Source organism: Dryas octopetala, chromosome 2 (assembly GCF_963921425.1).
Source record: "Dryas octopetala chromosome 2, drDryOcto1.1, whole genome shotgun sequence".
NCBI lineage: Eukaryota > Viridiplantae > Streptophyta > Magnoliopsida > Rosales > Rosaceae > Dryas > Dryas octopetala.
The window spans coordinates 31486913-31502535 of record NC_141367.1 but is presented as its reverse complement, the minus strand read 5'-3'; the positions used below and the strand labels follow the sequence as shown (position 1 = coordinate 31502535).

Sequence of the window (15623 nt, the reverse complement as noted above, 5' to 3'; positions counted from 1 at the left end):
ACTGGCTGAGTATGTACTTCATTCTTAAAGAGAGAAGATTAAAAGAAAAAGAAAGAGATGCCCCATTATATAGGTCCTCAGCATGAAACTATATAAGGTTCCAACTTCCAAGTAAAGTTTATTTGAAGATCAATTAATTAGCTTTTAAAACTTCTAAAGAGGAACCGAATAATTTGTATGATGGAACAAGGGTTTTAACAAAGATTAGATTCTACGAGAAAAGGAGTGAGTCGGTTATCCCACATCGGAATGGAGAGGCGAGCACCAGGTCCTCCCTTGAGTATAAATAAAAAGTAGTTGAAGCAAGACCAAAGCACGGAGCCGTGCATCGAGCACAGAGCGAACTATTCTTTCGCCTTTTACTAAAGAATACCGTGTGCTCGTCGCATAAAGCGGCATATGCCTATTTTTTGAGGGGTACTTCCTCCGGATTGCCCCTACATTTCTAGTCCAAAGCTTAAGTACGTTCTCAATTAAAATTTAATCTTATTCGGCATTTTTATATTATTATTTTCATCAACGTAACTATTACAAAGCAATTGTGGAAGCATCACAAATAATTGATAAATGAATGATAATCATAATTCAGCGTCAATCTGAAGGACGAAATCATGCGGTCCAACAAGGGAGGCAAATGTGACCCCTTTGCGCTGAGGAAGACGACTCATCTTGTCTAATTCCTCCTGAGTCAAAGACCAGTCGAAGATGTCAAGGTTCTGTTTCATTCTTTCCTTGTTGTAGCTTTTGGTTACGATGCTCACCCCTTGCTCATATGCCCACCTCAACGAAATCTGCAACCCATAAATTAATATTTAATTTGAAACATTTCAGTTGTTGCTTAATTGCATGCGATCCAGCAGAGAAAATGAATTTATTTAATGGCCTTTGAGTACCTGAGCAGTTGTTTTTCCTTTGGTTTTGGCAATCTGTTCGATGACATCAGAGCCTAAAACCCTGTCGTCTCCCCATTTAGTCCTGGCAGCACCCAGGGGAGAGTAAGCTGTAACATGGATTCCCTTTGCCTTACAAAACTCCCTCATTTTCTTCAGTTGCCATGCTGGGTTCATCTCCAACTACATAATCAAATTGAATATATACATGCAATTAATTAAAAAACATATACATATATATACATATAACAAATGAGGATCATGCATGTTCTATTTATGAATAATCATACTTGGTTTAGGGCGGGAGGAATTTTGGCGATGGAAAGGAGGTCTTGGAGCATCTTGCAAGTGAAGTTACTGACGCCAATGCCCCTGGCGAGGCCTAGTTTCTTGCACTCTTCCATGCCTTCCCAAACTGACTTGATATCCAAGGGTTGTACAAGATGCTTTGCAACAGGCATACTCCTCACCTCCTGCCCCAATTTCAACGGCCAGTGTACTATGTACATATCCACATACTCCATTTCAAGATTCCTATATATATATATATATATATATTAGTATTTGCATCAACAACATGCAACAACAACAAATTGATGTTTGGATCCAAACCTTAAACTGGCCTTGATCGCAGGCAGCACAAGGTCCCGGTCAGCAAAGCTGGCCCAGAGCTTGGTTGTGATGAAGAGCTCATTCCTGGAGCTGATGAGGTGGAGACGCAGAGCCTCGGCGACTGCTTCACCAAGGTCATGCTCGGAGCCATAAGCAAAGGCGGTGTCGAAGTGGCGGTAGCCGGCTTTGATGGCTTCAAGAATTGCAGCCTTGGCTGTTTCTGGATCGGCCGGTGGGTACGATGAAGTTCCCATGCCCATCACTGGCATGCTTATAATACTATTCTCACCACCGCAGCCCAGTGTCACCTCAGGAATTACCATCTTTGCCATTCCAAATTCGAACAACAAACAAAAATGATAATAGATCGATGGATGTCTAAGGTTGTGTTATGAGGTCCAGCTGCACCAATGCCTTGCGTTTATATAGGCATGGAACGCATGTTGCATGCATCCCCATGTGATAATTAATTAAATCATCATAATTTTTATTTTTTATTTTTGTTTTCTCCACATATCCACCTGGGTCACGAGTAGTTGGTTGGTAGTCGTTGATGGGTCGATCGGTCACGTGGGTATAAAAAATCAAATGAAGTTGTTGCTTTCTGGACACGACCAGAATATATTTGTAGAATCTTCCTGTTACGATTTCAAATCCTAATCATAGGAGTAGACTGCTGCAGACCTTAATCATAGGAGTAGATTGCTGCAGAACTTTGACTGATTCTGTTTCCTTCTCTCGTCCAGCAAATCCCTGTAGTTTAGGCTGTAGTTATTACTTCTTTCCATGTTTGTTTCTGTATAATTGCTATATATCTTTGTAACTGTTATAGCTGTATACACAAGTAATATACATCATATTACCACTTTTCACATGGTATCAGAGCAATAAGCTCTGGGACTTTCACCACGATCTGATTTCTTCTCAGTCTTTTGGTGTTTTTTTTTATTATTTTGGTTGAGAAGCTCTTTGTATTTTAAAATTCTACTCTTTATCATGGATCAGTTTTGTTCCACCTTTGCCATTCACGCGGAAACAAACATTACAGGTCTGGCGAGTTCTTATTTTTCTGATTTACAAAATTCAGTTTCTTCCAATAATTTTTCACAGGTTTGGATTCTTGATAGTGGTGCGACGGATCACATCACATACCGACCTTCAATTTTTTCTCTATCGTCGTCTTCATCGACTTCTTCATCTGTTAAATTACCTATTGGTGCTAACGCTCAATACATTCCATTGGGTCCATATCTTTTAACTCCAATATTTCTTTAAACAATGTTCTTTGTGTCCCTTCTTTTCGGGTTAATTTACAATTCACAACACTTCTTTTCGGGTTAATTTACATGGATCACTTGCGGGTTTTTGGGTGTCTTTGTTATGCCACAAATGTCCATCCTGTCCAAAAATTTGACTCACGTGCTCGCCGTTGTATCTTCGTCGGCTACCCTTTTGGGCAAAAGGCATATCGCCTTTATGATCTCACCACTAAACAATTTTTTTCTAGTCGTGATGTCACTTTTTATGAGAATGTTTTTCCTTATTCAAACTTTGCAGATGACACACGGCCAAATTCAATTGTTTTGCCGTACATAGATTCTTCTCATGAGCCATATATGGATCCATCCTCCACACTTCATCATCAATCTAATGTTTCACAGCATCTTGACCAATCTCTTCCTTCAGTGGAGGAGTCCCCTTCTGTTGTTCTTGTGGATGAATCTAATTCTTCCACCATTCATGCGGACCACCACAGCTCCGCTCATCTTGCTTCATCGGAGCCGGTTTTTCTTAATCCAACTCTTCCCATCGCTTTCGCCCCCACAGAACCGGATTCCTCGGCGACGGCTCCTCTATCTCCTCATCTGCAACCAACCCGTCATTCCACTCGTCCTACACAACCTCCTATTTGGCATCGTGACTATAAAATGTCTCATGCTATATTGCATACCCAGGTTCCATTGTCTGACTCTATGCCAAGTTCTATGAAAGGTACTCGTTATCCCTTGTCCAATTTTGTTTCTTATGCACGTCTATCACCTACACATCGTTCTTTCTTAGCTGTTATTACAGGCCAAACAGAGCCCACTACTTATGATCAAGATGTGCATGATCCCAATTGGCAACAAGCCATGGCTGCTGAGATTACTGCTTTAGAGTAAAATAACACGTGGACCCTCACGTCACTGCCTCCTGGTCACAAGCCCATTGGTTGCAAATGGGTGTATAAAATCAAACATCGTTTGGATGGCACCATTGAGCGCTACAAAGCTCGCTTAGTGGCTAAAGGCTACACCTAACAAGAAGGCCTTGACTATCATAAGACCTTCTCTCCCACCGCCAAACTTGTCACTGTTCGATGCTTGCTTGCCATTGCCGCTACTCGGAATTGGCCTCTCCACCAACTCGACGTCCAAAATGCGTTCCTCCACGGAGATCTTGATAAGGAAGTATATATACTTCCTCCACCTGGCTTTCGTCGACAGGGGGAGAATCTTGTGTGCCAACTCAACAAGTCACTATATGGACTTAAACAAGTACCACGAAACTGGTTTTCCAAATTTGCTAATGCTATAAAAATGGCGTGATTTACTCAGTCCAAAGCAGACTATTCTCTATTCACCAGGTCACATGGCTCCTCTATTACTGCTTTATTGATTTATGTTGACGACATTGTAATTACAGGCAATGATCCAACCTCCATTAAATCTCTCAAAGGAGTCCTTCATGAAAAATTTCGTCTCAAGGACCTAGGTGACCTTAAATATTTTTTGGGCATTGAAGTGTCAAGATCCAAGCGTGGAATTGCCATCTCTCAACGAAAATACACCTTGGACATTCTGAAAGATGCTGGTCTTCTTGGAGCACGCCCATATGATTTTCTTATGGAGCAAAAGTTAAAGCTGACTCCAACTGATGGTGATTTGTTACATGACCCTGCTCACTATAGGAGACTTGTTGGGCGCCTCATATATCTTACTATAACCAGGCCAGACATTGTTTTCTCAGTACATATACTTAGTCAATTCATGCACCAGCCATGAAAGCCACACCTTGAGGCGGTACTTCGAGTTTTGCGATATCTAAAGGGTTCACCAGGCCAAGGACTTTTGTTTCCTTCAGAAAACAACCTGAAGCTGACAGCTTTTTGTGACTTTGACTGGGCTAGTTGCCCAACTACGAGAAGATCTACCACTGGGTATTGTACCTTTCTAAGGGACGCACTAATATCATGGAAAACAAAGAAGTAGAATGTTATCTCATGCTCTTCAGCCGAAGCCGAATATCGAGCCATGACACATGCAACTTGTGAGATGACCTGGTTGAGATACTTGTTACAATATTTTCAAGTCAATATTCAAGAGCCCGTTGTTTTGCGTTGTGACAATCAAGCTGCACTACACATAGCAGCTAATCCAGTTTTTCACGAGCGTACGAAACATATCGAGCTGGACTGTCATTTGGTACGGGAGAAAATTCAATTCGGAATGATTACTGCTACATACTCTCCAACTTGAGGGGGAGTGTTACCATTTCAAATCCTAATCATAGGAGTAGATTGCTGCAGACCTTTGACTGATTCTGTTTCCTTCTCTCATCCAGCAAATCTCTGTAGTTTAGGCTGTAGTTATTACTTCTTTCCATGTTTGTTTCTGTATAGTTGCTATATATCTTTGTAACGGCTGTATACACAAGTAATATATATCACATTACCACTTTTCACACGGCCAAATTAAGAAAAAAGATTCAATATATTACAAGGCCAAAAGGCCCAAAATCATAACATACAGTTTTCTGTTGGTTTCTGGGTTTTGGTTTTTAATTTATTTCACCGATCCATTTATTTTTGCAACAGCTCGAGCTTTAATTTATTTGCACTTCAAATAAATTTTCCGTCCTCTTAACCTCTCAAAATATTATTCTTGCAATAACACTACGTATGTACATAATTTCATTGACATAATAGTCCAGTACTTCAACCTGGTATGTAAAATATAGGCGAATCGCAAATCATAATCATTATAACTGTTCACAACGAAAAGCTGCTTTTAGCCTTTTAGCCTAACGAATCTTACATACGTGATTACGTGGCAGTCTTTCAGATCTCCTCACTCATATGTGTGTATATATATATATACATATATTTATACGTATACTTCCCTCTTCCAATCAGGTTCAGTTTGTAATTCAATATAAACTGCATGCATTACTATCATATTTACCACCTGATAAATGCTAATAACACTTTTTCACTTTTGTTATATTATAAATAATTTATAGTTGTAGTAACTGTCGTCTTATGTGTGGTATGTACATGCATGTATACAATTATACGTAATAATTTATGTCCAATCACCTGGTTTTAAATTTAGAACCGAGTTCTTATGATTTTTTCAAAAATAATTTCTATGTATTTTATTTTCAATTGATAGCTATTTTTTTTATTTTATTAATCAACTGTTCATAAGATTTGAAATCAAGATCTCTCATAATAAAAAGTGATCGCCTCAATTGATATCTAGTTAAATCCCAAGTTAAAAAGTTACTTCCGTGGTATTCTAGTTGATAATTTGTAGGAAAGATACCATTTAATATCTATTTAATTTTCTTTAAAATACCAAACAATTAATGTCTTTAATGTTTTTCATGAATGATTTGACTCTTCTTCTGACAAAAAATTAAGGGGGATTTTGGGAAATCGATCAAATTGCCCTTGAATCCTGGATGCATAATAGGGTCAATAGTCCCAATTCCTTAATGGGTTTTGAATATTCTTGAAGGAATATTAGGTGATTATAATAAAGGGTGCATCATCCGTGCATGTGGCCACCATGGTGAATGATTTTATTTTATTTTAGGTTGCCGTATTTGAATTCATTAGACGGTGCAGTACCTTTAGAAAGCGATGGATTGATCACTATACTAGTATACTGAACATTTTTGAATTAAAAAGAGAAAAACATTTTTGATGTGGGTGGAAGTACACCTGTCACTTGGATTTTAGTTGGACTAGCTCAGGTCGGATGGTTAATTTTCCTAGGATTGAGAGAAGATGATGAGGGTCGGTGTACATCTTGGACCATATATGATCACATATAATTATGACATTATATGACAAATTAATTGTCGTTGAAAGAAGAAACCAATTAATACCGGTGTATTCTGGTCGTGCCAAGAAATGTTCATGAATTTCTGAATTGAATAGACGATCCTGAATTAATGTCTTTGGAGACCTTTAAAGGTACAACAAAATTGGACATTGTTGATGTTTGACATACATAACTATTCTGAATGGAGAATAAATACAAGCAGCTGAAGCATTTGGAAAATACGGAGCCGTGTGGTGAGTACAGAACAGAGCCAACTATTCTTCAAGCCGCATACGCCTATTTTTGGAGGCCAGGGTGCTTCCTTTCACTGCCCCTACAACAATTTCTATTTTGAGCTTGTTACAAATTCACTGTCAAGTCTGTCATACTAATATGGGCTTAATCAGATGTCAATTTTTTGGCAATACTGTATCATATTGGATATGTCTAAACAAACTCTATAGTCGCGCGTTCCTTAAAAAGAATACAAAAATTTGTCAGCTTTAAACGTAGTGCCACGTGCATCACTATGATGCCCAAAAAATATTAATTAACTTGACTTTAACCATTAAAAAGAAGAAAAAACAAAGATATTCATTAAATTAAGCAACACGATCCTTCACCAAATTTAAACCCTACATCCTAATATATATATTATTCTATATTTCTGCCTTATTTTATTCAACCTATATATGTTATACAAAAAAAGAAAAAGAAAAACATTGACTACAGCAGCATATATGGGGTACGTCCTAGGATGCCATGAATGTTCAGCAACATATTCAGATGATCATCATAATTGTTGAGGCCAAAAAAATCCAAATGATGGATGCGGATCATAATTCAGCGTCAATCTGGAGCACTAAATCATGCGGCCCAACAAGTGATGCAAATGTGAACCCTTTGCGTTGTGGAATATGACTCATCTTCTCTAACTCCTCCTCAGTCAAAGACCAGTCAAAGATGTCAAGGTTCTGCTTCATTCTTTCCTTGTTGAAACTTTTTGTTACCAAGCTCACCCCTTGCTCATATACCCATCTCAGCGAAATCTGCAAGGCATGTGTGCATTCATAAATTAATTAACCATGCATATCATGCACTAATTGTTTACTTAATTTATAACAAGTTAAGATTGCAAAGTCTTGTCTAATTAATTAATTGATCAAGCTTAATTTGGCAAAAGACTAATTTATAAGCTGCATGTAGAAAAAATAAATGAATTAATTTGTACCTGAGCAGTTGTTTTTCCTTTGGCTTTGGCAATCTGTTCGACGACATCAGAGCCTAAAACCCTATCGTCTCCCCATTTAGTGTTTGCTGCACCCAAAGGGGAGTAAGCTGTAACATGGATTCCATTTGCCTGACAGAAGCCCCTCAAGTTCTTCAGCTGCCATGCTGGGCTCATCTCCAACTATAAATAAATTCAATAAAAGTAATTATATATGCAAATGAAGTGTATATTAATTAATTAATTTAATGATCGAGTAATTAAGTTGCTTAATTATTACGTACTTGGTTGAGGGCGGGAGGGATTTTGGCGATGGAGAGGAGGTCCTGAAGCATGTTGCAGGTGAAGTTACTGACCCCAATGGCCCTTGCAAGCCCCAGTTTCTTACACTCTTCCATGCCTTCCCAAACTGACTTTATATCGAGGGGCTCTACCTCTTCCTTCGCCACAGGCATACTCTTCACCCCCTGCCCCAATTTGAAGGGCCAATGTACTATGTACATGTCCACATACTCCAACTCAAGATTCCTTACATATATTGCAATTTAATTACAACAAGAAATATTGGATTAAAAACAAAGCTTAATTAAGCACGTACTGTTTCATTTGTCATTATATTATACTTAATTATCCAAACCTTAAACTGGCCTTGATGGCAGGCAGCACAAGATCCCGGTGAGCAAAGCTGGCCCAGAGCTTGGTTGTGATGAAGAGGTCATTCCTGGAGCTGATGAGATGGAGACGCAGAGCCTCAGCGATTGCTTCACCAAGGTCGTGCTCCGACCCATAAGAAAATGCGGTGTCAAAGTGGCGGTAGCCGGCTTTGATGGCTTCAAGAATTGCAGCCTTGGCGGTTTCTGGATCGACCCGTGGGTACGATGAAGTTCCCATGCCCATCACTGGCATGCTTATAATACTATTCTCACCACCGGACCCCAGACTCACCTCAGGAATTACCATCTCTGCCATCCCAAATAAACACTTGAGTAATTCGTTCGTACGACCAAAAAGATATTTAGATGTCTAGTCTTGGTGATGTCCAGCTGCACCAATGCCTTCTGTTTATATAGGCACGCACGTACGTACACTGCCCATGTCATATTATATACAGACAAAATAAAAATTTTAATATAAAATTAAGACAAAAATCCAAAATACGAGGTATCTAATTGAAATAAAGTCCAAAATTTTATTTAAAAAAAAACCCTTTATTTTTTGTGTTGCATATATTATTCGATCGAGCTGGGCCATGGGTGGGTGGTAGATGGATAATGACATGACTCTTATTAATCAACTTGTTGGTGTCTTATCTACAACTACAAGTACTTACAAATTAATACAAGCTATCCCAAAAAATAGAGAGTGCGGCTATTCTCACCCACCAATTATACTTTTTCACCCGTTTCTTTAAATTTAATTACGAATTTTTTTTTATATGAATTATAAAACGGACACATTTAAATTTAAAAGTACATAAATTCAAAGTTCCAATAGCACAGCCATGACAGTTTATCTTTTAGAATATCTCATCTGAACAGTCTATCTTCTAGAATAACTCATTTGATGAGTTTATATATTTGGGTTAAAACTTACATATTTCTTGTTATATACAACATGTGAGACACATATATGGTCATGTAATCGATTATTACATGACCATATTTGTGTCTCACATGTTATATGTAACAAATAATAAATAAGTTCCTCTCTATGCATCGGTAGAACTCAGACCATATGAGAGCAATTCAAGCAAAATCATATTTCTAATAGTGTAAATTTCCTGTAGTTGTAGGTTAATTAATTATACTCAATTTGTTGTGAAGCAAAGCAATTCAAATAGGAACATCCTGTGAATGGATCATGAGGCCGGCCAGTGACTCACAAATATATATATAAGGGCTGTGCTAGGGTGCCTTAATTATTGGTGCCCTAATGACATGAAAATATAAAATTTTTAAATACTTTTAAAAATTAGGGTATTTAATATTTTTAAATACATCTCATATTTTATTTTCCACGTAGACTTTTGAAAAAGACTCATTTAACCTTTCTTACAATTTTATAAAATTTAAATGAAAAAGTTATAAAAAGAGAAGATTTAAGAACAAACTAAAATAAGAAAAGAAATCCAGCAGATCTAAGAAAATTTTTTCTAAAAAACAATCCAGCCACTGTAGCATAAGAAAGATCAAAATTTTCGAATAAAATGGTAATTGCGATTTTATATATATATCAATATATATGTTTCATTGATCTTTTTTTTTTTTTGGCCAAAGTTTCCATTGATCAAACTTTTAAATAAAACCTAAACCTAATCACCACCCAATTATTGGAGGTGGATACTAGTGGCCACCCCACTTCTTTTGCAGGTCGGAGGAAATTAGTTGTAGGGATTAAGAGCACTCTACGATTTCTCATTTGATGGCATACAGATTATCATGGACATGACCATGGGCATGTAGTCTTTCAAATCCAATTTCCAAAGAGCACAGCAAATGGTGGATTTTTTTTATGAGCCTTGTGTGCCAAAAAATTATAAAATTTTTGCAAAATAAAAATTAAATTATAACCCTTGAATTTGAGTTGGGTGAGATGATCTTTTAGAAAAAATTATATTAATTTGATATAAGAAATAATTAATGATTTGTCTTAAATTTTAAAATAAATAAATAGTGACGTGTATAATTTACTTTACCACATAGGATTAGGGCCCATAAATGTTGTGCCCTAATAGGGCACAAAATATTTTCCCTATATATAATTATAATAAGTATTCGATTATATATAGTAATAATAATGGTGTCTTGTGAAGATGGGTTTTCTTTCTACATATATCAAGTCCGGTAATTATAACACTATTAGACTTCAATTTAATTTGGGATTAATTACTCTGAATTTGAGCTTAGGTCCTAGGATACGTAGTTGCTTACATAAGTTGTAGCAATTTGGTCACCTACGTTTTCTAGCGACAAAAAGACTTGAATAGAAGTTTCCAGTTGAACTTGAACTTGAACATAATATTAATTAACATGGGATAGATAGCTAGCCTGACTTGGTTTACGCCAACCAACGAATAAAAGACAAATTAATGTGGATTCAGGCTCCACTGAATATTCATATGAAAGCAGAAAGCGACGAAAAGTTGGAAACTTTTTGAATATGAATTCTTTTTCCTTCAGAATATGAATTCTTTTTCCTCTTTCCTTTTTCCTTTCAATTCAAAGTTTCGAGTAAGTTTCAGACTTTGACGTATCAGTTAGATTATTTAATCTGCTAGTTAAAACTTAGGACTTATTATTGATATATATATATATACACATCAATTGTCAATTAAAGTGGCATGCTCTCTGCTAATTGCCGATCAATTAATACATGTATTTTTATTTTTTATCCATAAACAATAATTCAAAAATAGCTAGCAACATATTGACCGATTGGAATGAATTCGTAGATCGAGCATGCAGTAAATGAGGTAGATAGCCAGGGCGGCCATGACCCACCTTAATTTCATCCATGTATTGAAGTGGAAATTATGGAATGGAATGGACATCTATGTTCACAACTAATTAATTGACAACCTACCTTAAAAATACAAATATAAAATGCGCATGCAGTTGTATTTTGTAAGACCAATTAAGGAGGGTGTGGAAAAATTGTCAAAACGTGTTGTCACAATTAACTTGTTAAGGCAACCTTTTTTTTTTTTTTGGTCTAATAACTCGTATAAATTCAGAAATAAAAAGATATTCTGCACTCTGCAGCACTGAATTTATTTTCAAGTTTTATCTGTTTTCCAGAACCTCAAGAATTTCTATAAATGATGATTCTAGAAGTGGAGCCCAGTAGCGTTGTTGCAGATGCCAAGGGGAAGCAGAAACAGGGTACGTGTCTCCAGGCAATTAGTTCCTTTCAACCACGTGTCCACCACATGAGCATTTATGTTTGTGATTGTGATCAGTCACTCAATCACTACCTAATCGAAGACGTAGCCATAACTCCCGGATTTGACTACCACACACTTTGACTAATTCATAAAAGGATTTTTTATGGCAATGTCCTAAGGTAAAATAAAATAATTAGAATTAAAAAATAAAAAAAATACAAAATTACATACTTATTTTTAGCAATCCACTTCTTCAGCACTTTTATTTTAAGATAAATAAATTATTAAAAAATTTTAATTGTATGTTTAGAAATATCAATAGCATGCGCGTAGCCAAGACACTAATTTTCCTTAAGGCAAGTCTGAAATCAAAATTTTAAAGAGGTTTTTTCATTTTTTTACTGAAATTGGTTTTCCTTTTTAGACTTATATTGTAAAAAAAAAAGTTTCTTTAATTTGTTAGTTATAAGTCACGTCAATATGACTGACGAAGTCCATAAATTTGAGCAAAATGAAACACGAATTAAAATTTTAGAAAAATAAGATTGACGAAAGCAATTGGAGCATAGAGCAAGACACATGTGATAATTTATAGGACATTTGCTATAAATAACTCTTGATAAAGCAATGGTACAATGCAGTATCCATGTATTTAATTAAAAAATAAACTTTTTTTTATTGAAAGTTACAATTTATATATAAGATGAAATTATGAAATTAACAATCTGTTAATTTACTGTCAAAACTTACTCTATAATTGACAGTAAGTACTGATTTCTCACAGACGGCGCCAAACTGTTGATGCTCAAAAATGGTAAAGCAGTCAACGTCGAGTCGAACCACGTAGGCCCGTTGACCCACCACCGAGTGGATGACACGTCGAAGTGGGGCAGGAACGGGTAGCTGGGTCTGACTGGTAGGTAATCAGAGAGAATGATATCCAAAGCACCCTGCGCAAGTACACAAAAGTGAGCGGGAAGGACACCGGTGTGGTGCCGGCCAAAGCTCCTCCGACGCTCAAGTCAGTGTTCAGAGAGATCTGAGAGCAGAGTGAGTGAATAGTATAATAATGATTGAATTGTCCTTTTTTGTGACAAGAAGGTACCTTTTTATAGTACGTTTGGAAGAGTGTCAACCAATCCGGTGATGACACGTGTCCCTTGTGATGACTTGCACTGTAGGAGCGCCACGTGTCACCGGTCTCCAGGATCCGAGTGAGTTGACACGAGTCGGGGCCTAGGAGGCTGGAGCTTAGGAGGCCGGAGCCTATGGGGCCGGAGCCTATGGGGCCGGAGCCTAGGAGGCCGGAGCCTATGGGGCCGGAGCCTAAGAGGTCGTAGCCTAGGAGGAGCCTGGTAGGTCAGGGGCTAGGAGCCTAGGAAGGGCTTAGGCCCAAACAACATGATGTTAAGCCTTGTGTGACTTGTCGTTATGCCCAGACGATTAATCATACGAACAATAATTATTTGATCTAGTGAGTATTATCCAATCTTCTAGGTCAACTATCATGAAAACCAATTGTTAATTAATAAATTAAAAAAATTTCAAAGCCTCGTATGAATGAAATGCCTTCACCGATTTCTCTCAATTAAAAAGAATAATGTTAAAGTCTTTGTTTATCAAAACGTAAAATGTGGATATATTAGCCTCTCTACACTTGTTCTCGCGAGTGAGAAGCGGCTCGTTTTATTGCGTAAACACTGATATTTTGGTAAGCGTAATTCATTTAATAGGCTTCTCATATTTCTATTCTCAAATTATAAATACAAATAAACCTAATTATTCAATCTAAATGAAAGACCAAAAAAAAATTGAATATATACAATTAAGGGAAAATTAATTAAGGAGAGAGAGGCGGCAAACCAATTCTCATGAGTGCGGGAAAATAAATTTAAAAAAGAGATAACTGACCATTATATTTAATCCGAAACGATCTCAGCTATTCAGACCTAAAAATAAATTTTAGGATTCAAAAATCATTTTGTTTTATTGTATAAATTGATACATTTAATTAATTAATTAATTCATTCATTCCTAAGCCAAGTCCTAAGTAGCAGGTAATTTCTTTTCCTTACTTTTTGTCAATGAGATGATCATGATACTGCTTTTATTCTAACAATTAATATTTCAATTCATGATATATCTGATGGCCATCAATAATCAATTGAACCTTGACTAACTTCTTTTTTCTGGCCGGGGAACCTTGACTAACTTTAATAATATAAACGTGGCCTTTTCACACTAGTCTTTGACTCTTTGTCATTCACCTTTGCGATTTATTTTGAACGGAGTCGATATCATTTCTAAGAACAAGTTAAACAACCAGACCTTTTTGTTCATATATATAAAGTCCATCCTAAATTCCTAATTATTAAAAATAAACAAAAAGGCGAAGGCCACCTAATATATTTTGGATAAATTTTTTTTTATTTTATCCTTTATTGCAATAAATTATGGAATTACTCCGATTCATTCGGCAATATGCCACCGAAATATGCTAAGAAATTCGGCAGTTTACGGTTGAATATAATTAATGACAATAATGTCTTTTTCATTTTCATTCGATGGTTACTTATCAAAAAATTCGTCAATGTTCGACAGTTAGGTGTAGAATAACTACAAATATTTCGACAGACAAGTGTCGAATAACCCGACAAATAAAATTGAAATTTTTTATTTTAAGGGTAAAATTGAAATTTAAAAATAAGATGGTCAACTTAACAATTTAGGTTGATCGGAATAGCCTGTACAAAAAAAAAATGACAAATGCCAAACCAAAATTGGGCCAAAACTTTGGCTCAAAGATGGGCTAGACTAAGCTCGTGTTGAACCATCAGCTTGGGCTGAATTTAGACTCAACCTGCTGAGTGCTGGATCAACACCCTAGCTTATTAATTTCCATAAACATAACAGAATACTAAATGGGACCTCCATTGCTACCTTGAATTTGCTCTTTCTGCCCCCCTAACAAATTATTCACCTAAAACTTCTAATTCTGCCATCAAGTGTGAATAGTGGTGGGTTCGTTGATCTTTCTGGTGAATATGAATTGTCCTGAATTGTTCCTTCCTTTCCAATATCATAGGAATCGATCAATCCAACAATCTCCATCAGAGTAGATTTTTGTTCTCGATCATAGGAATATGAGTAGGTCAACTCATATTCCTATGATATCCAACAATATCATAGGAATATGAGTTGACCTACTCATCCAGTATAAAATATTACAATAGAATTGCATTTGCAGATGAGCAACGACTAACTGGTTGAGTATGTACCTCAATCTAATGTTAGAGAGAGAGAGAGAGAGAGAGAGAGAGAGAGAGAGAGAGAGAGAGAGAGAGAGAGAGAGAGAGATGTCCCATATGGGATCTCAGCATGAATCTATACAAGGTTCCAAGTAAGTTAATTTATTTGAAGATCATTTAATTGTAATTAGCCTTTAAAACGTTTAAAGAGGAAACGAATTAATTTGTATGATGTCCCACAACCGCACTATCAGAAAAGGAGAATGCAGTAAAGGAGGTGGATTGTCCCACATCGAAATGGTGAAGTCTAAGGACAAGGAAGGTCATCCCACTAACATAAATACAGGCAGCGGAATAGTTCCCAAAATACGGAGCCGTGCTGTGAGCACATAGCCCACTTCTCTTTTGCTTTTTACTAATGTAATAGACATGACCGAGTCTCCATATGATAAAAGTATAAAACACAAATGAAGAAATTTATAGACCATCAAAATAATCAACAATTCAAGTTTCACATAACATTCAAACGAACTCTTTATAAATGTAGATTTTGAATTCTATATCAATATACAAAACAAATTTATCTGTGCTTAAAACGTGAAACTAATATTACATATTTCATCACTAGCTACAATAGAAAATATTTTAATTTAATTTTAACCAAAAGGCTGG

General features: G+C 36.5%; 3 protein-coding genes and 1 non-coding gene across 4 annotated transcripts; 2 read left to right on the top strand and 2 right to left on the bottom strand.

Annotated features, from left to right (window-relative positions):
- Positions 1 to 318: 318 nt before the first annotated feature.
- Positions 319 to 437, top strand: LOC147295715 (U5 spliceosomal RNA). The gene has a single exon (XR_015120979.1). It is a non-coding gene; the product is annotated as a U5 spliceosomal RNA (small nuclear RNA).
- A 141-nt stretch (positions 438 to 578) lies between these two features.
- Positions 579 to 1834, bottom strand: LOC147295714 (D-galacturonate reductase-like). Its single transcript, XM_086233911.1, has 4 exons — positions 1503 to 1834; positions 1181 to 1424; positions 894 to 1073; positions 579 to 791 (listed from the first exon to the last, which is right to left on the bottom strand). The coding sequence occupies exons 1-4, from the start codon at positions 1832 to 1834 to the stop codon at positions 579 to 581; spliced, it is 969 nt and encodes a 322-aa protein (XP_086090037.1).
- A 1014-nt stretch (positions 1835 to 2848) lies between these two features.
- Positions 2849 to 4546, top strand: LOC147295713 (uncharacterized). Its single transcript, XM_086231279.1, has 2 exons — positions 2849 to 3660; positions 4129 to 4546. The coding sequence occupies exons 1-2, from the start codon at positions 2849 to 2851 to the stop codon at positions 4544 to 4546; spliced, it is 1230 nt and encodes a 409-aa protein (XP_086087405.1).
- A 2846-nt stretch (positions 4547 to 7392) lies between these two features.
- On the bottom strand, positions 7393 to 8839 carry LOC147295712 (D-galacturonate reductase-like). The gene is made up of 4 exons (XM_086231347.1): positions 8458 to 8839; positions 8105 to 8348; positions 7824 to 8003; positions 7393 to 7641 (listed from the first exon to the last, which is right to left on the bottom strand). The coding sequence occupies exons 1-4, from the start codon at positions 8787 to 8789 to the stop codon at positions 7429 to 7431; spliced, it is 969 nt and encodes a 322-aa protein (XP_086087473.1). The 5' UTR covers positions 8790 to 8839; the 3' UTR covers positions 7393 to 7428.
- Positions 8840 to 15623: the final 6784 nt, after the last annotated feature.

Bases quoted from the DNA above. Each gene is read 5' to 3' on its own strand.
- LOC147295714 (XM_086233911.1), bottom strand. From the start codon at position 1,834: ATGGCAAAGATGGTAATTCCTGAGGTGACACTGGGCTGCGGTGGTGAG. The intron at 1,074-1,180 runs GTATGATTATTC...TTGATTATGTAG, and splicing joins TTCCTCCCGCCCTAAACCAA to TTGGAGATGAACCCAGCATG. The intron at 792-893 runs GTACTCAAAGGC...TATGGGTTGCAG, and splicing joins AAGGAAAAACAACTGCTCAG to ATTTCGTTGAGGTGGGCATA.
- LOC147295713 (XM_086231279.1), top strand. From the start codon at position 2,849: ATGGATCACTTGCGGGTTTTTGGGTGTCTTTGTTATGCCACAAATGTC. The intron at 3,661-4,128 runs GTAAAATAACAC...TCTATTCACCAG, and splicing joins GCTGAGATTACTGCTTTAGA to GTCACATGGCTCCTCTATTA.
- LOC147295712 (XM_086231347.1), bottom strand. From the start codon at position 8,789: ATGGCAGAGATGGTAATTCCTGAGGTGAGTCTGGGGTCCGGTGGTGAG. The intron at 8,349-8,457 runs GTTTGGATAATT...AATATATGTAAG, and splicing joins GCCATCAAGGCCAGTTTAAG to GAATCTTGAGTTGGAGTATG. The intron at 8,004-8,104 runs GTACGTAATAAT...ATTTATTTATAG, and splicing joins TCCCTCCCGCCCTCAACCAA to TTGGAGATGAGCCCAGCATG.